The sequence below is a fragment of the Cryptomeria japonica genome, unplaced genomic scaffold (genome assembly GCF_030272615.1).
Source record: "Cryptomeria japonica unplaced genomic scaffold, Sugi_1.0 HiC_scaffold_550, whole genome shotgun sequence".
NCBI lineage: Eukaryota > Viridiplantae > Streptophyta > Pinopsida > Cupressales > Cupressaceae > Cryptomeria > Cryptomeria japonica.
In genome coordinates this window covers 1-21511 of record NW_026729360.1, presented here as the reverse complement: position 1 = coordinate 21511, position 21511 = coordinate 1, and the positions used below count along the sequence as shown (strand labels likewise).

The 21511-nt window shown below is 36.4% G+C and overlaps 2 protein-coding genes across 2 annotated transcripts; both read left to right on the top strand.

Moving 5' to 3' along the window:
* Nucleotides 1–452: 452 nt before the first annotated feature.
* LOC131048733 (pentatricopeptide repeat-containing protein CRR2, chloroplastic-like) lies at nt 453–7171 on the top strand. Its single transcript, XM_059216041.1, has 3 exons — nt 453–655; nt 6550–6631; nt 6824–7171. Exons 1-3 carry the CDS (start codon nt 453–455, stop codon nt 7169–7171), a joined length of 633 nt encoding a protein of 210 aa, XP_059072024.1.
* On the top strand, nt 6434–9870 carry LOC131077655 (pentatricopeptide repeat-containing protein At1g11290, chloroplastic-like). Its single transcript, XM_058015196.1, has 2 exons — nt 6434–6492; nt 6579–9870. The coding sequence occupies exon 2, from the start codon at nt 7259–7261 to the stop codon at nt 9218–9220; it is 1962 nt and encodes a 653-aa protein (XP_057871179.1). The 5' UTR covers nt 6434–6492; nt 6579–7258; the 3' UTR covers nt 9221–9870.
* The last annotated feature ends 11641 nt before the right edge of the window (nt 9871–21511 follow it).

The window sequence follows — 21511 nt, the reverse complement described above, 5'->3', positions numbered from 1 at the left end:
TAAACAACAAATATGAATAAAGAAAATAAGAATAAATTGAAGAGGGGTGCTCTTACTGCAGCTTTAGAGGAACAACCTGCATCGAACATGGTATTTCCCACATATGACCCAAACAAAGATATGACGAAGTTCATGGTTGTTATGCCCCCAAATAAAGATAAAAATCCAGCATAGAATAATATAGATCCCTATGAATTTCACATTAGCACCCTCCTAATGGATTTTTCCAAAGTTAAAAAATGTGTACAAAATTAGTGTGTCAAAAAAGAGCAGTGAAGTGATCTACACTTCATCGCTCAAGGTGGAGAGAGAGAAAAATAACATGGAGAAACAAATAGAAAAGTTACAGGCAGACCTGGAAAATGAAAAAGCAAAGAGGAAAGAAATAGATAACAAGTGCAATGATTTACAAATAAGGATAACAAATTTGACCTCTACATCAACAGTTACAAATGGAGGCAGAACTGAAGGAATTGAGGGAAAAATTGGATGAAAGCATTAAAAAATTTGATGATGAAAGAGCCACTTCAACAAAATTATACAAAAGAGTGGAGTCTGTAGCTGCCGCAAAAAAAATATTACAGAACCAATTGGATCATGAGACGGAAAAAGAAAAACGTTTGGAACAGAAGCAGAGGAAGAAAGAAAAAAATGTGTACAAATGAAATAAGAGCTATAGAATGCAAATAATAAAATTAAAACTTCGGAAGACAATATGAAAAATACAGTGAAGTATATAAAAGAAAACATTTGGGGGCAAATAATGCAGAGGAGTGACAAGTTGTCTGAATGGTTTGAATTGAATGAAAGACTGAGAGTAATTTTTTGGAAGCTCAAAGACCACATTGAGAAGAACATAAATATTTACTCAAAAGAGAATATTGTAAAACAGATTTTGCAAGAAGTCTCCAGTACCAGTGATAGCTATTTGGCATTCAAGGGAATTAAGAGATGCATTGATGGCTCAATAAAGGCATCATCTATCATTCAAAAATGCCAGAAACTAAGGGAAGCACAAGAAATTATGGATAAAGGTGGGAAAAAGATAATGAAGCTACAAGAAAAGACAACCAAATTGTTAAATCTTGGTTTGTTGAAGAGTGTTGACACATAAAATAAATTCATTGGAAAAGAAGCTTTCAAAAAAAGGATGGAGGATAAAATAAAGTTTGAATTTGACTTGCTTCCTAAGGACACAACTCCTCACAACTTTTTGAATTTCATCAAACCATTGACAACTTTTGTATGCAGTATTGGGTGAAACAGAGGAGTCAAGTCACTCTTCCAAATATGGATTGCTGACAAAGTTGTACTTGACTTACTATAATTTAAAAGAAATTGGACTTCCATAAGACGGAGAGTGGAGCACCCTACAAAAACTGGCACAAAGATCTCATGAATCATAGTATGTATTGCATAGTTTTATGCTTTTACTCTTAATTTCAAGGTTTTCTTCTTTTTTTTTGTTTGGAATTTGGCATCGCTTGAAATAACTCTATTTTATGAACAAGAAAAATGCAACACACACCATTACTAATCCAGCCTATTATGCACACCTTCAACCTTGTAAATTTGCATTCTCAAATTCTCTCAAATTTTAACTTTTTTGTCTTTCTCTATTTCTGATTTCTAAGTTTTGTGCATTGCTATTCTCTATATTTAATTTGTTGTGGCTTGAATTAGGTTTTAAGTTTGAACTCTATTTTTTGAACATGAGACATGTAGTAGTTGCTAAATTGCTAATCCGGCCTATGATGGTCATAGATACCTTCAACCTTGTAAAATTGTACCGTGTTTGTGATACCGATGGGACAATAGATTCAGTGCCTTGGTAATTGATTTTGATGTTGAGTCTTCACATGTTGCAAATAGACCTGAAGATGTTGTTTCTCCCTTGTTTCTATAAAAGTGAATTTAGGGACATTTGCAAAGGGTTTTGAAATTTCGTATTGACTTTTGCATAGAGAATCACATAGAGTTGTGTATTGAATGAATTGTATCATATGACTATATTTTGAAACAATTAATGAAAATATCAACATGTCTAAATAAAAACCACTCTATCAATAAATACATTATTCTCTTTTATTTTTCTATTCTCTATTTGAAATTAGAAAGTTGAAAAATGCAACTGCAAATCAATATTAAATTTTAAATGCCAAAAGTTGACAGACACATAAAATATCATCAAGTTATCAACCACAATAATATGTTTTTGTAATATGAATGATGAGATAAAGTAAGATTAATAAATAGCTAAGAACTGCTAGTCCTAAATCTCTTAAAGTTGCCATTCCTCCTCAACAAATTCAGAGTTTCCTTGATTCTTGTCTATGTTTTCTTCACTCTGAGTTTGCATACCTCTGCTGAACTGCATCTCAATGCTACCAGTTGGTCTAGTACATGAGTCAATTGTCTCACTGCCACTTTGGTTTGAAGTGTTGCCCAAAACTCTTCTTTCACATTTGGACCTCCAGATTTTCAGTTCCCTATCGTAAGGAAAAGTGTGGACATCATACCTAAATGTATAAACCCTCAAGAAATTTTCCAAATTCTTGTCTAGTTTGTTTCTTAGCTTTTATTTTAGGAACCACAAAGCACTAGAAACTCTCTCATCCTCCACTGAACCCAATATCATGTTAAGACATAAAACAACAAGCTTGAAATATTTTGATATTGAATCACGCATCACTTCGCTTTGACCTAGATTTGCCCAAAGCCTTATTACTGATCCCTCTTCATGGGGGTTCTCCATTATGTCATATCGTTCCCTCATAGTGTATGCAAAATGGGCTGATTTCTCTCTAAGAAGAGTTTCATTTAAAATTCTATTTATAGTTACTCCATTGAATTCTTTGGATTTGCAAAATTCCTTTATCAAAGTTAGGAGCTAAGTTCAAATATTAGTTGAATTGTTGAGGTTCCAATAGTGAGGAAACACAATAGACATGGCTTCAATAAGTTTCCCAGGAGGGAATTTGCTTCTAATATGCGAGGAAAAATCATAGGCAATTTTCTTCACAAAACCAATTACAGACTCAACAATCTTGCTAAACTCTTCCCTTGTAACTCTTGCTAGTCGCTTCTTGGGGCGCTTTCCTAGTTCCTTGGGCTCAATCATGGAAAAGCAGTTCATTGGTATCTCAACTCAGTGTACACTGGCACATAACTCCCCGTTTGCACTGATATGTAAAAAGTTATCAGGATTGTTCAAATCTATGAGTGTCTACCACTTAGCAAAATTTTCATCAGATAATGTTGGCTGAGATCCATAGAGATTATCGAGGGTGTCATGTGATCTTACACAACTTAGCATATTCTGCAATATACATAGCTCTTTGCTGGACTTTTTTCATAATATTTCTCATTTCCTCTAGAATGGGGAGAAGAGATGCTAATGTTAAGAGTGTCTCTATATTACTTAGCTTTCGAAGAAAGTTAGGAAATTTTGATTGCTCTGATTCATTGCGATTTGTGTGAAATAGTCCAATCAAGGATGAATATTATGAAAAAACTCGATGCACTGGTCCATCCAAAGAGATCCATTCGGTATCATTATCCTTAAGAAGCTTGTTCCCATCGGTTATTCCATCAACAAAGTGTTGAAATTCCATAAATCGTTTGGGACTTCGACAAAAGTGTGATTAGAGCTCTCTGATGAAATGATAAATTTTTTACTGGAGCATGCTTGCTCACAATTCCAAAAGCTAGATTCATTTTGTGGGTCATGCAATGAATGCCAGTAATGTAGGGTGCACAAGAAGTTTTCATCTTTGCGCAAAGACCGTTCCTATGACCTTGCATTACTGAAGCTCCATCCGCTCCAACACACACCAACTTTTTGACAATCATCATGTCATCCATACCTCCATACTCAATTAAAGAACTCTTTAATAGTCAAAATAAAATTTCCGTTGTCGCACTATCCTTCATTTTAGTAACAAATAGTAGATGAGGTTGGCGGGCATGATTCTGTACAGTATGAACATGCACGCATACCCACAAAGTATTATCTACTACCGTAACTTTGTCTAAAGACAACGAAATAAAGTTTGACTCTCTTATTTTTTCGTTTACATCTTCTTTTTCAACCTCAACAAGACAACTTGCCCATTCCCATCTACTTTTTACTAACCAGTGACTATTAGGATAGTTAGGAACTTTCAAAAAGTGTAATAAACCACTCATTGATGGGTAGTCTATCATAGCACGCCCTCTACTCAAAATATAAAAACAACACTTAACCGAACAACTTTTCGCAGTTGTTCTATTTGCATTGTTTTTCCAAGAATGGCTTCAACAGAACCTTTAACTTCAACAGGCTTCGTCTGTATTTTCTTCTGAAAATATTAAAATTCTTTGGCATTCCTCACATGCTTACATTCCTCCTTTGTTTTCCATCTTATCACTAATTTTTCAACTCCATCTATCATTTGTTTTTTGTAAACTTTGCCCATATGTTTTTCTATGGTGTCAATTTTTAGTTGCGACCTCTTTTCCTTTTTATGTTTCCAAGTGCAAATATTACACCTACATTCTAACGGAGGCTCGCCTTCAATGGGATTCTCCACTAGTTCAATGAATGGATACTTTGACGCCCAAGTAATTTGAAAATTTCTCACTGACATATCCCACTCCTGATCCTTTTTTGATTTGGGTTGATGCTTTTTTGATTTGGCTTTTCCTTTCCCCTTCCATGCATGATCATTTGTGGCATTATCACCCAAGTCGATTATATCATTTCGGCTAACCTGGGTATCTACCAAAAAATCTTCTTCAAATTCATCGTGATATGAGATATTAGGTTCACTGCCTTGTTCAATATGCAGTGTAGGTTGTGAATCTTGTACTCGTACTTGTGATGATGTACCTTCCTGATTTTCACCACAATCTTTGCCAATGCCAAAGTACAAAGACAACATTCTGCGTTTTGCTAGCCTCTCTTGGCCTTCCCCACATTTAGGATTCCTACCCTTCTTCCTGTTTGACATCTCCAACGAAATTAAGACTACAAAAAAATATCAACTTGTTGAATAAGTAATAATGGACTATATGATTCATTGGCTCTACGACCTACAATCTAGATCTCAGAGGTCTCTCAAGTGACCATTGACGGGTACCCATTGAATAATAATGAACTCAATAGTGCAAACAAATAGAGATGAATTCAAAATAATATTATAACACTTCAGAAATATGATCACTTACCTTTAGGTAACTAGCAGTCGCCAATATAGTCAACAACAATGGTTGTTCCTGGTTTAAAACTTCGCTAGTGATTCGAATTGAGAGCTCAGAACTGACCAAATTGTGTAGAGATAAATCTAATCTTTGACTGTATTTATACTAATCCTTATTTAGTGAATTCGGCAGGAATTTTATATGGTATACAAATATTTCGCGAATAACACTTAACTATAACACGTCTAATGTAATTTTCAAGGCGATTATGGGTCATCCAGTTAATTGACAATTATAATAGAGTTGGCAAAAATTGGGGTGAATTGAGACACTTCTGCAAAATGCAAGGCGAATTGGGTCCTCCTGGCCAATAAATCTTTATATGGCTATTGGCGAATTATGGTCGTCTATTAAGACAACCTCGAAAAGTGTAGGCGAAAATATTGAATTTATCGTGTGGAAAACCTAGATTCTATTGGAAAAATTTTGATAGAGATACAATTAATTACATAAAATAATGGGCGATTGGGCTATGCATTTGAAAAATATTTATAAAGTCCAGGTGACATGGGCACCCTCGATCGGTACAATATATTTGCCACTTTCCAGGTCGCCGACATGAAATATTCGCCAATTCGCCACTAAAGTAAACCCTGTGGGGCTCCCCCATCACAAGTGGGTGGGAGCACTTTAGCAGGTGGGGGCATTCCTATAGATGTTGGGGAATGGATGGGTCGCATGGACTTTCTCAATTTTGTTGCAACATTGATGATTTTTAGTTAGTCTTGGGACAAGACTTCATCAGGATGACTAACGCATCAACCTTTAGTGACTCACATATAATGGTAATTAGAATGGGCTAGTTGTATGGCTTGAAAATATTCAATAAGAAGGCGAGTGCAGCTTCAGTTTCCGAGACTAAGGTGGTCAGTACCTAAAACAAAATTATTTTGAAATAAATTAAACATTTTAAAAAACTGTAAAACCAATCACATCTATTAAAAAAAGAAAAAAGAAAAAAACAAACATTTAATATTTTTTGAGAGATCGTGGCTGACTATAAAATGTAGATCTAAAGATTTATTGAATGAATAAACAAATTGAACATGTCACATGAAGAAACATACATGTGCTCCAACTCATAATTCATGTACGCTTGTATGAAAAATCAATGTATTGTGACTCGCCCAACGTTTACATAATATAAAAAAAAATAAAAAAATCATTGTATTGTGTAGTGAACGTTTACTAAATTTGAATTTGGGTTTTCATTTTAGCTTGTCTTCTCAAGAAGTGCTAATGAATTTTTAGGTATATCTCTTATTTTTGTTTTTTGTTTTTAAACTTACAATTACGTCAAATCTTCAGTTTTAATCGTTGTGTAAAATTCTCTGAAGGCGAACAAACATGGTGGGCGACCGCTTCTATGATAATGAGAATAGCAAAACTGGTAAGCTCATTTGAACACTGCAAACTGGAAAATCACAAACTCTTTAATTTGTTTCAAATCCGCCATCATACTGCAGTTTCCCGTGCCAATGGTAGCCAAAACTAAATTTTATATTCCATTCAAAATGGCAACCCAGAAAAATTAATCGAAAACCTCAATCCAAATGCCAACAGTTGGAATTCTCTGTTTCAGTCATGCAAACATAGCAATTCTGTAAAAAATCTTCATGCCCACATCATTGTCACTGGACTCACCCTTGAAATATTTATACAATCCAAGCTTGTGAACACGTATGTAATGTTTGGCAGTTTGAATAATGCTCGCAAAGTGTTTGACAAAATGTCTGAACCAAATGCATCGCAAGCGATTCACAAAATTTACAAACCGAATGCTTTTTTATGGAATGTGATGATTAGAGAGTGTGCTAGGAGTGGACTTCACAAAGAGGCTCTTAAAGTCTATTGCAAAATGTATGAGGGAGGCATACAGCCAGACAATTTCACGTTTTGCGCAGTGCTGAAGGCGTGTGCGGGTTTATAGGCTCTACAAGAGGGTTAGGAGATTCATGATCATGTAGTCAAAATTGGATTTGATGCCATTTTTTTTGCAGCCAACTCCCTTGTGAAAATGTATGCGAAGTGTGGGGGCATAGAATTTGCACGCCAAGTATTTGACAGAATGCTTGTGAGAGATGTTGTTACATGGAATGCAATGATTTCTGGGTGTGCTCAGAATGGAAAGGCTCGTGAAGCCTTGGTTTTCTTTGATCAAATGCAAAAGTCAGAGATGAAGCCTAACCCAGTTACTATTGGAAGTGTACTCCAGGCATGTTCCCATATGGGAAATTTCGAAAAGGGCCGTCAGATCCATGAATATGTAACTCAAGGTGGGCTAGAGTTCAATGATTTTGTAGGGAACTCCTTGATAGATATGTATGCCAAATGCAAGAAGGTTGAGATTGCACGGCAAGTGTTTGACAAGATGCCCACAAGAATGGTGGTTTCATGGAGTGCAATTATTGCTGCATATGCGCCGAATGGGCAAGACAAGGAAGCTTTGGAACTCTTTGCTCAGATGCAACTAGCTGATGTCACACCTAATTCTGTCACTATGGTCAGCGTACTCCAGGCATGTGCCCATTTAGGAGATTTGGAGCAAGGGAAGCAAATCCAGGATTATATAATCCAAAGTGGATTGAAGTCGGACATTTTTGTGGAGAATTCCCTTATTGCCATGTATGCTAAATGTGGGAATTCGGAGCTTGCAAGTCAGTTGTTTGAGTACATGTCTAAAAGCGATCTGGTTTCATGGAATGCTATGATTGCTGGGTATGCTGAGACTGGACGTGCCAATGAGGCTTTAGCAATATTTAATCAAATGCAGCAGGCAGGTGTAGCACCTGATTCCATCACTGTGGTGAGTCTGCTTCAGGCATGTGCCCGTGAAGGCAATTTGCAAAAGGGCAAGTGGATTCATTATTATATAATTCTAAATAGGTTTGACTCTGAGATTTTTGTATTAAATTCATTGATCGACATGTATGCAAAGTGCGGGGTTGTTGAGAGTGCACGTCAGGTTTTTGACAAAATGTCAAAAGAAAATTTAGTAACATGGAATGCAATGATGGCTGGATATGTTCATAATGGACATGCCGAAGAAGCTTTGATGCTTTTTGGTCAAATGAAACAAAGAAACATTGAACCTGATTCAGTGACAATGGTGAGTCTACTCCCAGCATGTGCTCACTTAGGGTTCCTGAATCAAGGGAAGTGGTTCCATGATTATATAGTTCAAAACGGATTTGAGATGAATCTTCCTATTGGGAATTCCTTGATTGACATGTATGCCAAATGTGGGAGCATAGTTGCCGCACGAAAATTGTTTGATAGAATGTTGCAGAGAGATGTGGTCTCATGGAGTGCGATGATTTGTGGGTATGGTATGCATGGACACGTCAAAGATGCTCTTGAACTATTTCATCGAATGCAACAGACAGGCACAAAGCCAAACCACATCACCTTTGTTGGTGTTTTGTCTCCATGTAGTCATGCAGGTTTGTTGGAGGAGGGATGGAAGTATTTTGATTGCATGGTTCAAGAATACTGTATCACACCTAGCATGGAACACTATTCCTGCATGGTTGATCTTCTTGGGCGCTGTGGAAATCTTGTCGAGGCAGAATGCTTTATCAAAAGCATGCCTTTTAAACCAGGTCCAAGTGTGCGGGGGACCTTGCTTAATGCCTGCAGGATCCATGGCAATATTGAGCTAGGAGAACTTGCAGCAGAATGCCTTTTCGTCTTAGAGCCTAAAAATGATAGTTCTTATATTCTATTATCAAACATTTATGCAGCAGCTGGAAGGTGGGATGATGTAGATAAGTTGAGAACGGCAATGCAAGGCAGGGGCTTGAAAAAGAGACCAGCGTGCAGTTTAATTGAGGTAGACAATAATATTCATGCATTCCTTGTAGCAGACAGTTTGCATCCTCAAAATGAAGAGATTAATAAAATGTTAAAGATGTTGATAATGGAGTCATCGACTCATCAGGATGTGTCCCTAATATCAACTTTGTGCTGCATAATGTAGACTAGAGGTAAACTAAAACTTACTCTGCAGTCACAGTGAGAAGCTTGAAACTGCTTTTGGGTTTCTCAGCACAAGACCTGAAACTGCCATCCGTATCACGAAAATCCTTCGTGCTTATGTTGACTGCCATGATGTCACCGAATTCATCTCAAAAATCATTGACAGGGGAAAAACTACAGGGGATTTAAAGAGATTCCTATCCTTTCAAAATATGTACAGCAAGCATAGTATTTCCTTGCTGAAAACTTATCCATATAACATAACCTGAGAAGTTGTTGAGAGTTTAATGGATCCAGAGTGTAGTTGAGCTGATACATGTAAGTGGACAGGGTGGATTGGCAAGTCTAGGTTTATTCATGAGTTTCTTCATGTGATTAAAACCCATGGGAATACAAAATTTGAACACTCTAGTGGGTTGAAGTGAGTGAAAATCACTTCTTCTTAAGAGGAGATCTCACATGCCATACTCGTGGAGTACTGATACGCCGCGACGATTTTATAAGACATCGAGACTGATGAGTCGGATGGAATCTGTAGATTAATTCCCTGGTTTTAGGGAATGTACAGTTGAAGACTAATTCCATCTGTTTACATCACAGGAAAAATCAATCTTTCAGATTTTATAAATTTGAATATTAAATTTAATATTTCATTGATTGTAAAGCTTATTTTCGTCCATTCTCGATTATTTTTTATACATATAATATTTATATGTAGTTTAATATGTCTTGTTATAGTCTTCCTCTCAAAAGGTTGTAAGCTTTATTACTCATTTAAATAAAACTCAAATGGAAATTTAGGCTATGAATTACAAATTAGAAGTATGGAGCATATTAGCAAAAATTGTTTAGGGAATAAATTGGTAAATCAAAAGTATAAGATTTTTTGAAAAAATTGAGAAAAAATTGGGAACAAATCGGATTAAAAAAACATAAAAAATTGTAGGAAAAGAGAGAAAATCTATTTTTTTAAACAACTTCAAAGCATTTCCATAGCATAGAGATATAAAGAGCAAATAAAATAGAGTTTAACTTGTGAATAGTAGAAAATAATTTTTTGTTGTTTATATTTATATTACTGATTACATAGACAAATAATCAGTTAACTTTTTAAGAGGACAATCACCAAATACACCAAATTGTTGTCTAAGTCTGAGATCAAAGATTAGCTAAGTCTATGAAGTAGCTAAGATAAAAAATTTCAGACTGAGATCCAACCATTGTTAAGAATTTAGTAAAAGTGGAAGTCATTTTGGAGTGATCCAAGACTTTCATTGTGATTGAGGCAAGGAGTTTTCTAGGGGTATTAGCTAAGTCTATGAAGTAGCTGAGATCACAATTTATTAGACAGAGATCCAACTATTGTTATGAATTTAGTAAAAGTGGTAGCCATTTTGAAGTGATCCAAGGCTTTCATTGTGATTGAGACAAGGAGTTTAACCCATGAATTGTAGAAAATAGATTTTTGTTGTTTATATTCATATTGCTTATTACGTAGGGAAATATTTATTTAACTTTTTAAAAGGGCAGTCACCAAAAAGTTGGCTAAGTCCGAGATCAAAGATTAGCTAAGTCTATGAAGTAGCTGAGATCAAAATTTATCAGACAAAGATCCAATAATTGTTAGGAATTTAGTAAAAGTGGAAGCCATTTTGAAGTGATCCAAGACTTTCATTGTGATTGAGGCAAGGAGTTTTCTAGGGGTAGTTCAATATTTGAGAAAGCTTATCAAATCATATCCCATAGTTGCAATGATTTATATTCCTTGATGGCAATTGGTAAGTCTTTTATATGGGGTAGAATTCAACAAAAGACATTTGTTTAGTTGAAGTAAAAGATTAGCAAGCCACTAGTTTTGGCAATACCTAGCTTGCAACTACTATTTTAGGTAGAGACACATTTTAATGATTGTGTGTTGGAGGCTCTTTTATTACAACTCTGTAAGCTTGTTTGTTGCCATTCATATTTATTTCATGGAGCGCTTTAGATATATTGCTCACATAATGAATTGTATGTCTTTGTTTGAGCAAAAATTGACTATATCAATTATAAATTAAAAATCATATATCTATATCTACATATATTAAATGTCTTTGAACGTTTAGTGTTGTGGTAGAAAAACTCCATTGGTGAGGTAGCCACCAAGGTTCAAACCCCTACTAGGCCATTGAGCTAGTGGGCTTTCTACCTTTTTTGGGTCGTTGAGCTCGTGGGTTTGAACAAGTGAAGTGTGAGGAAAGATGAACCCCTCCAAAATGGACAAAATAACAAACTTTTTCAATGTTGACTCCACATTGACTTTGATTGTCTCAGATTAGCCCTATTTTAAAGCAATTTAGTAATTTCATACGTTTTTCTTGGGTTTTGCAAGTGTTTACAATGATTTTTTTCACCTTTTTGCCATTTTGGGGTTTTTAACATGATTTTAATGTGATTTAAATGCAAAATATCTTTGAAAATTGGGTCAACGCTTGGTCAACGATTTTTTCATGAATTGAGATTTTTTCGGGGAATAAATCAGCTAGCTCCGGGATTCAGGATTAATCAGGTATAATCAATATTTTTTGCAGACTATTGCTTCATTGTACTATAGAGTGCCCAAAAGATTGGGATTTAGTAGGCTAGAGTCCCAAGGTACCCATTTAGGACATTTAGTTTGCAAGCTCATTTTTTTCTATCAATTCGATCTTATGAATTTAATTAAGTGAAAGTTGTAGCAATTGACTTCATATGAATGATAGTTAATAACATTAATTTTTGAGATCGACCATCAATAAATGTGATATAGGGTCTAAGAATAACTTAAATGAGACATGCCAATACAAATTCTAATGTGTTAATGAATAATAAAATGGATCAAAATAATCATATTGTTGAGATATATGGAATATAAAAACTGGAGACCACCATGTTAGAATTTTAATGTAAGATTGTGTTGTATGAGTTAGACAAATTGATTTTTTATATTTTAATTACACTTGATATGTTTAGTAACGGTGGACAATTTTTTTATTTTTTTTAACATTGTAAACAAAATGATTACCAAAATTTGAAAGATTGAGCTCAAAAGTGATAACTTCAACCTTCTTAACAATAGTGTACACACCATATGAAAGAGAAAGAATATAATGTTCCTTATGCAAATGAAGCCATACTTACTAACTTTCAATAAGTGTGGCCCTCAATGTCGATCACAATGCTTGCTGGCCCTTGCCTTGAAATACACTTGAGTTTTGGTTTCATATTTTATCCCCTAGTGCTATGGGCCTACGTGATTATTATTGAATTCAAGGATTAATGGGCCCCACTGGATTAACTTATCATGCTTCAAGAAGCTTATCAAGTGTTCAAGTCGTGCCATGCATTTATCTCTTCAACCCTTCTATAAGTTTTGCCTCCTTTTGAGTTGAACAAGTTGTAAGGTCTTATTCAGTAGCATGCTATTTCATGACACATATTTTTCTTTTTCCATTCTCTAGTGATCTAATTAATTGTTGACTTGGTATGTTCAAAATCCTTTTTGGCTAAGTTGTGTCTTTTGTTTATGTGGCGACCAACAACCTCCAAATTATGCAAGATGACTAACTTAGGTAGTTGCTTGATGTAGCCTTTGGTTTGCAAGTGTTCACTTAGGTAGTTTCTTGATGGTTCTTATATGTAGTGAACATGTTTAGGTCTTCTATTTGACAACGAGTAAGCCTTTTCCAATGGGTGATTATTTTTGCATAATTTAGTTTTGGTTGTCAGTTGCTAGATCTTAGATTAGGTCACTCGTTGTTGTCAGTTTTCAATCTACTGTAGTCTATTTTAACTTTAGTATTTTTGTAGTGGGTCATGACCAATCCAAGTTATCTATATATAGAGTTGATGAGGGAGCATAGTAGCAACTCATAGTCATAGTCAATTAATATGAGTACCTTGCATAAAGATGGGTTAATCACATATTGTTCCAAGTGACTATTAGCGACTATCAAAGAGAGATTATATATGCAAAATTGAATGGTGTAGTGACACATATTTGCAATTTAGCAATGGTAGTAGACCCAAAATTCGTATTTAGCAGGAGAAACACCTTTTCAAAGGGCATTTGTGACAATCTTATTTACTGCCCAAAAAACATGGCTTTAAAGAGAAATCTTATCCCCAACATCTTCGTTTTGTTCATTGCACAACTATCTAATCTCCAAGCTTGTTCATGTAAGTGTTGTCAATATCACCTAGCTACAATTCAAACACGCTAGCTAGAAGTCATTCTTAAGGAATTTTAAAATTAAAAGTACTACTTTTTTAGTATTCTTTTGTACAACAAAAGACATGTCACATATAGGACAAACATGGGGTTAGAGAATTGGGGTCTATAGTAATATTTTAGAGCCTAATGGTTTGTTGGTGACCATTGGTCATGCTATAAGCAACTTGGCAAGCATATGAAATTAATTTTCGGATATTTAAAAAGTCACGTGCAAGGTGCAATTTGAGAATAAAGAAAACACAATTTTTTCTTTTCATATGACTAAGTATCCATGTAGTTTAAAATTATGAATATACGTGTATACCGTGAAAAGTGGAAACAACAATGTTGAAAGACTAAATGAATTCAACCACAAAACCCTAGCCTAACAACAACAAAGATCCACCATAACATATGAAGATTACCTAAGATAATGCAAATCAAATGAAATCACAAAGATTATACCATCACATGTCCAATAGGGTTTGAATCTCCATTCTTCCTATCTCCATTGATCTTGCTTGATATATTTGCTCTCAGATTTTATATGTGCACAAGAGCTCAACAAAGAACGGAAATGTGGTTGCAAGTAGGATCGCATATGAAAGTTCAAAAGTGTAGTCAATTGATCAAGTAGTTAGGCATGGTTTGATAATGAAGGAAGCATATCCTTATATAGAAGACACTATAAGAAATGGAGGGATAAGATTGAGAGGTGTAAAAGAGGTCGGCTATGATTAGAGGGTAGGTAAAGAGAATAATAAAATAATGAAAGGGGGTAGGTAGTATATGAATTAAGAGATGAATGACATGTGTCATGGGTAGAAAAGGCTAATGAATTAATTAAATAAATAAAGATTCATTTAATTAATAGAGGAAGTGGGATCAATTAAATAAATAAGTTATTTATTTAATTTAAGAAAAGGGTAATTTAAATAAATAAATGTATTTATTTAAATGAGAAATAAGGCTAGAAGACGATAAATGAATTAATTAAATAAATAAAGACTTATTTAATTAATAGAAGAATTAGGCTAAAATAGTTAAATAAATAAAATATTTATTTAAGTAGACATGACAATTTTAGGTGTCTACATTTTGCCCCTCTTTGAGACAATGCAGCTTGTTGCGTTGTTTCAAAGAAGATAATATGAACTGATACAATGTTGCCCTAAGATGGGAATGATATGCCCCCTCGAGAGATTGGATGAAAATGTCTGGCAAGATCGCAGACAATCTCTCGATAAGAAAGAAAGGCTAGAAAGGAATGACATGATAGGATAGAGTGACAGAGTCACGAGATAATGAAGACTGACTCGGGAAACGAGGGCTAGAGCTAGGGCTAGGGTAGTCTATAAGATAGACCACGAGGGGAAAACATCCTCATTGTCATCCACACATCCAAGAGATCAGAGTGTAGGGAGAGAATAGAGCAACAACAGTCAGCAGCGATGGCATTGGTTCACAGATTCGATTGCGTTCGCTGATTTTAGAGGCCAACAGATGTAGGAGAGCAGGTAAGTATCGAAAAATCTCCTTGTACTTTGTCGTAATAAATGTTGTCATTAATGCATGTTAGGTAGTGCAATAAATGCATTTTAGAATATGTCAAACAAGGTCGAAAAACGCTTAGGCATGTTTGTGTTTGTGCCAGCGTGTCTGTGCAATATGTAAGCGTGTTTATGTAATGAAAGCGCGTTTGTGTCTTCAAGGCCAAATCAACAGTTATGTGATGAACATACGCTGTCGATTGGATAAGCTACTGAGAGGATACACTCAAGCAGGTCCTCTAGGGAAGACTAGGATAGCAGATAGGGCTAGGATTAACAATTCTGTGATAAAACATACGTTGCCAATTAGGAAACTACTCAAGAGGATACACTCAAGTATAGCCCTAAGATAGGATAGATCGAAGCACTTTTTGATGAACAGTGAGTACCAAGACATAGTACTTTGTGATGAACAGGGAGTACCAATAGGAGCAGCACTTTGTGATGAACAGTGAGTGCAAATATGAGCAGCACTTTGTGATGAATAGTGAGTGCTAAAACGTAGTACTTTGTGATGAATAGTGAGTACCACTAGGATAAATAGCAACACTTTGTGATGAATAGTGAATGTCACTAGAATAGAAGAAACACTTTGTGATGAATAGTGAGTCTCACTTTGACTGACACAATTGATTTGCTTGACTGCAGGAGTACCTACCTATGTTGGAGTCACGGGAGAGATTTCCATCGACTCAGAGTTTGCAAGCAGAGCTGACAGTTGATGAGAGAGATGCTATTGAGGCTATGGGTTTACGATTGAGGTTATGGGCTTGCAACATATTTTGTATGTGCCTGAGTTTTGGGAAACATGGGATTGTTGACTGCATTAGCTGAGAGATGGCACTCAGAGACTTGGACTTTCCATTTGTTGATGGGTGAGATGACAGTCACCTTAGAGGATGTGTACAGGATTTTGAGGATACTGATCGATGGGGAGTTAGTTCCTTACGATCGAGACGAAGATAGGGATGCACTGAGACAAGTGTTCCAAGATCCGGGATTGGAGATGAGGGTTGGACGCATGGCTTGGGATACCATGACACAGATAGGATTAGCATTACCAACAGTATTGGCAGGAGTTATCAGTGGGTTCCTCTATTCGGATAGGGCGACACGAGGGGTGGCTACAGAGGACACAGGGGCCAGGAGAGATGATCTTGGGGTGGGTCCTTCCAGGGCTCAGACTCCGTCGAGGCTAGCTGGCTCCAAGGGAGAGAGTTCATCATAGCCTTAGAGGGCTCCCTATGTATCAATTTTGTACCACTTTGTATGATGATGTAGACACCTTCGAGTGATTGTAGCCATATGATTTTGACATCATTGTATCATGACACTTATGATTATATATATGAGATGATTCATCTTTATGGAAGCTATATGCATGCGTACCTATGTGATGAGATGTTTCATGATGTATGTTTCTATGTGATGAGATGTTTCATAATGTATGTTTCTATGTGATGGTTATGATATGGATGCAAATATGTACATGATGAAATGCCATATTTTTGTTCTTTTATGTTTTATATGTTATGCATATGTGAATGTGAATGTATGAAATGTAGATGGATATGACGATGCAAATAACTATTTACATGATGAGAATATAAAATGTACTAATATGTGTTGTGTGCACGATGTGATGCGATTGTGATATCTATATGTATGTATGATTAATATTTGGTAATGCAGGAGCAACTACATGAAATGCAAATATTTTTGGTGTGTCATTATACTAAGTCATGTGATAGCAGACTACACAGACTCAAGAAGGACAATGGAAGTCAATCAAGAAATGGGGATGGAAGATAGAAGATATGAAAGTGAAAGAGCTTCTTGTGCGTTATCATCATTGAGCTTTATTATGGAAAGTAGGTTATGACAATCAAGGCATGTGTTCAATCCAGAAAGTCATTGTACCTGTTTGCATGGAGATAAGATAGTCACAAACAAGGAATGCCCCAATTCATACTAGACTCATAGTGTCCTCATATCCTTGGACAGGTCATAGCATTACTAAGAGACAATCCATAGACAACAAAGAAAAATAGGTGACGATACCCCATCCTCGCCTTTTTAGTCAAAGACATCCTGGAGATAGAATCTCTACTCAAAGACATCCTGGAAAAGCTAAAAGACATGTCACCAAAAGATAAAAATAAAAAGAAAACCAAGACTCGACACCAACATTCATTGTAGTCTTCAAGTTTAGTGTCTCTTGTCACTTGTATAAGTCTTATTTGATTGTGGTCACAATGTTTACTTTCACAAAAAGGATAGATAGCACTGAACCATAATGTTGTCTGAGTCTATTGAAATATTTCATTTGTTGAAGCCCATTGTTGCTATCGTGTCTCATTTGAAATTGATTGAATCCATGAAACTGATACTTTATTGTGGAGAAGATGAAACTTTATTGTGGATTGATGATGCAAATGTTACTTTATTGTAGATTGTGCGCATATAGACTGAAGAAAACTGGAAGAAACTGTACTCCTCGAAACATGTGATGTTCTTAGTTCCACACCCATTACTAGACATAGGATTTGCCTTAGCCATAGATAGGAGCTGATTTATTATGGATTGAAACGAGCGAAAAAGAATGTTTATTATGAATGGCTAACCAATCTTGGGTAGATTAATAACAAGCCATGATGGGAGTAAGTAAGTTTATTATGAATGGATAGGATGTGAGTGTGTGCAAAGTGAAAGGATGAAATGGAATCCTAAAGGAGGGAGGAGCAATGTCTCTACACATGGCGCTGGTGACCTAGTTTTCATTATGGTACTTGCCCCAGGGCGCCACCGAAGTGGTTTTCACTGTTGGACGAAATGTTTTTCTTTACTTTTTTTTTTTTTGTGTCACAAGGCGCCTGTTTGCCAGGTTTTCACCAAGTAACAAATTTTTTTATGTTTTATGATTTTTTTGTATTTTTGAATTAGGATACTCTGAAGAGCTATGTGTAAAACCTGTGAAGGTGCATGCTGTTGATAGGATCCTCCAAAGGTTCACCCTCTGTGGTTGAGAGTTGATATGCTCTAGATCCATATGCTGCTGTGATGATGTAAGGACCAAGCCAATTTGGTTCAAACTTGCCCTTCTTCTCTCTATCTTGCTGATTTTTAGGATTTTCTCTAAGAACCAAGTCACCTACCTCAAAGGTGTGAGGCTTGACTTTATGATTGTAGCTGCGACTCATTCGTTGTTTATAAGCCTTCAAATGATTAAAAGCAGTTTGTCTTCGTTCATCCAATAGTTCAAGTTCTTGTAAGCGAGAGACCCTGTAGTCTTCATCACTGATAATGTTTTGCAAAGAGACTCGTAAAGAGGGTAACTCGACCTCAATAGGCAAGATAGCTTCAGCGCCATAGACAAGTGAGTAGGGTGTAGCTCCTGTAGGTGTGTTGACGCTTGTGTGGTAGGCCCAAAGTGCGGGATTAAGTTGGATATGCCAATTACGGCCAGCGTCGTTGACTATCTTTTTCAAGATTTTAAGGATTTTTTTATTAGACGCCTCAGCTTGACTGTTACCTTGGGGGTAATATGGTGTGGAGAAACGATGGGTAATGTGGAAGTGGTCACAGAGTTCACGAACATCCTGATTTTTGAAGGGATGCCCGTTATCCGTGATAATGGAAACAGGAATACCGTATCGACAAATGATATAGTTGAGAATGAATGTTACAATTTGTTTTCCAATGACTTGTGTGAGAGGCATGAATTCGATCCATTTTGTGAAATACTATGTGGCAGTGATTATGAATTTATGACCGTTGGAAGACGGAGGGTGAATCTTGCTTATGAGATCGAGTCCCCACTGACAAAAGGGCCAAGGAGTCGCAATTGGTTGAAGTTCTTGTTTTGGCACATGGATGAGGTCTCCATGAAGTTGACACTGTTTATATTTCTTGATAAACTGCTATGAATCTTTTTCCATATTGGGCCAGTAATATCTAGTCCTGATGAGTTTCTTGGCTAAGGTAGGACCACTAGAATGTGGACCACATATCCCTTCATGTGCTTCACGTAACACAATCTGAGCTTCGTCACTTTCTAAACATCTAAGAAGAGTGCCATCTAGACCTCGACGATATAGGATATCGGCTAAAATGACGTATCGAGAAGATTGGCAAATGAAAGTGCGTCGTTGGTTATTGGATAGGTCAGGAGGTAGGATATTGTCATGAAGGTATGCGAAAATGGAACTGTATAACTGGGACTCAGGACCAACAACACATATCATCTCAGTAGGAGTGATTGCATATGTGGGAACCAAAAGGTTATCCTAAGAACTCATAGCAGGTCTCATTCGAAGGTAGATTGATCAGTGAAGCAATTGTAGCCATGGCATCTATAGCTCGATTATGCTCTCTTGGTATCTACTCAAAGTCTAACTTCATGAAATTTTGTTTCAGGTCATCCACCATTCTTTTGTAAGGCATTAATTTCTCATCCTTTGTTTGGTAGTCATTAGTTTCTTGACAAATTACAAGTTGAGAGTCCCCTAAAACATGAAGTTCCTGGATCTTCCACTGAACTGCTATTCATAATCCAATTGTTAATGCCTCGTATTCTGCTATGTTATTAGTGCAGGGAAATGATAATCGATATGATTTTTGTATAGAATCCCCTTGAGGAGTTATGAAGAGGATGCCATCTCCTGCCCCATGCAGTGTGTATGAGCCATCAAAGTATAGTTGCCATGGCTTTGCATGTGACACTGTTAAGATGGATTCATTTGGAAAATTTGAAATTAGAGGAACATCATCTATCATGGGGGCATCTGCTAACTGATCTGCGATGGCTTGTCCTTTTATTGCTTTTCTGTCCACATACTCAATGTCGAATTCACTCAGGAGCATCACCCATTTGGCTAGTCGCCCAATAAGTGTTGCTTTATTAAGAAGGTATTTCAATGGATCGATCCTTGCAACCAACTTAGTCTTATGAGTCATCATGTAATGTCATAATTTCTGCGAAGCAAAGACCACAGTGCAACATGCACACTCAAATGGTGTGTAGTTTAGCTCATATCCCACCAATGTGCGACTGATATAGTATACTGCCTTTTCTTTGCCCTCAACAACTTGTTGTGCTAAGAGTGCCCCCAGTGCTGTTGAAGTAGCTGATATGTATAGTAATAAAGGCTGATCTGGAATTGGTGGCATCAAAACTGGCGGATTTAGAAGATAATCTTTGAGTGTCTAGAAAGCTCGTTGACAATTATCATCCCATTTGAATTTGATGTTTTGTGTAGCAAGTGCTGAAAAGGATTACATTTGTTTGCAAGTTGTGCTATGAATCTTTGTATGGACTGGAGTCTCCCTTGCAAAGATCGAAGTTGACTGATATTTCTTGGTGGTTGCATCTCTAGGATGGCCTTGACTTTTGCTGGACCAACTTCGATTCCTCTTTTTGAGACAATGAATCCTAGGAGTTTCCCGAAGGTTACTCCAAAGACACATTTCTTGGGGTTTAATCTGACTTTATATTTTTCCAACCAATCAAAGATGATTGAAAGTATGTCCAAATGTGTATCTTCATCTATTGATTTGCCCAAGATGTCATCAATATAATCTTCCACAATCACGTGCATGAGATCATGAAAGATAGTAGTCATGGCTCTTTGATATGTAGCGCCTGCATTTTTTAGCCAAAGGGCATGACATTCTAGCAAAAGGTTCCCCAAGGACAAGTAAATGCTATTTTGTGCTGATCCTCAGATGCAATTTTTATTTGATTGTAACCAAAGAATCCACCCATCAAGGATAACATCGCATGACTTGTTGTGAGATCGATAATCAAGTCAATATTTGGTAATGGAAAATCATCCTTAGGACAAGCTTTGTTGATGTCTCTGAAATCTGTACATATTCTAATACTATGATCTGGTTTACTAATAGGCACTAAGTTGGAGATCCATTCAGGATAATCAATTGGGCGTATGAATCTGACATCCAATAATTTCTCAAGCTCTGCTTTGACTAATAATGCGACTTGTGGATGCATCTTTCTCAATTTCTGTTTCACTGGTTTTGCCCCCGATTTAACTATCAAATGATGCATTACCAAATCCGGATCCAATCCAAGCATATCAGCATATGACCATGCAAAGTTGATTTGTTGTTCTGTGAAGAAACTTATGAATTTAGACCTTTCTGACTCTATCAAAGATTGAGCCAGGAATATGTTGTGTGGAACTTCTTCGATGCCAATATTTGTTTTGATAGTCTCCTCTACCAACATGGATGACTTTTCTTCATATGATGTTGGGAGAATGTCGAGCCTTCCATCTTCGGGTGCCTCAAAAAGGTTTTCGCCCTCAGATACGTCCTTTCTTTTTACATTTTTGGGGTCAAACAGTGCCACAATGTGGTTTTCGCCATAAGACCCTTGATTTGTTTTTAATTTTATATTTTTGCGACTGGAAGGTCTGACACTCTCACCAAAATATGCCACACTATTGAGTTCTATAGTGTATCCTACCTTATGGTCCCCAAGGGGAAGATC

Coding starts and splice junctions, on each gene's coding strand:
- LOC131048733 (XM_059216041.1), top strand. CDS start 453: ATGGAGGCAGAACTGAAGGAATTGAGGGAAAAATTGGATGAAAGCATT. Junction 656..6,549: donor AGGAAGAAAGAAAAAAATGT/GTACAAATGAAA, acceptor TCAAATCTTCAG/TTTTAATCGTTGTGTAAAAT. Junction 6,632..6,823: donor TAATGAGAATAGCAAAACTG/GTAAGCTCATTT, acceptor TCTCTGTTTCAG/TCATGCAAACATAGCAATTC.
- LOC131077655 (XM_058015196.1), top strand. CDS start 7,259: ATGTATGCGAAGTGTGGGGGCATAGAATTTGCACGCCAAGTATTTGAC.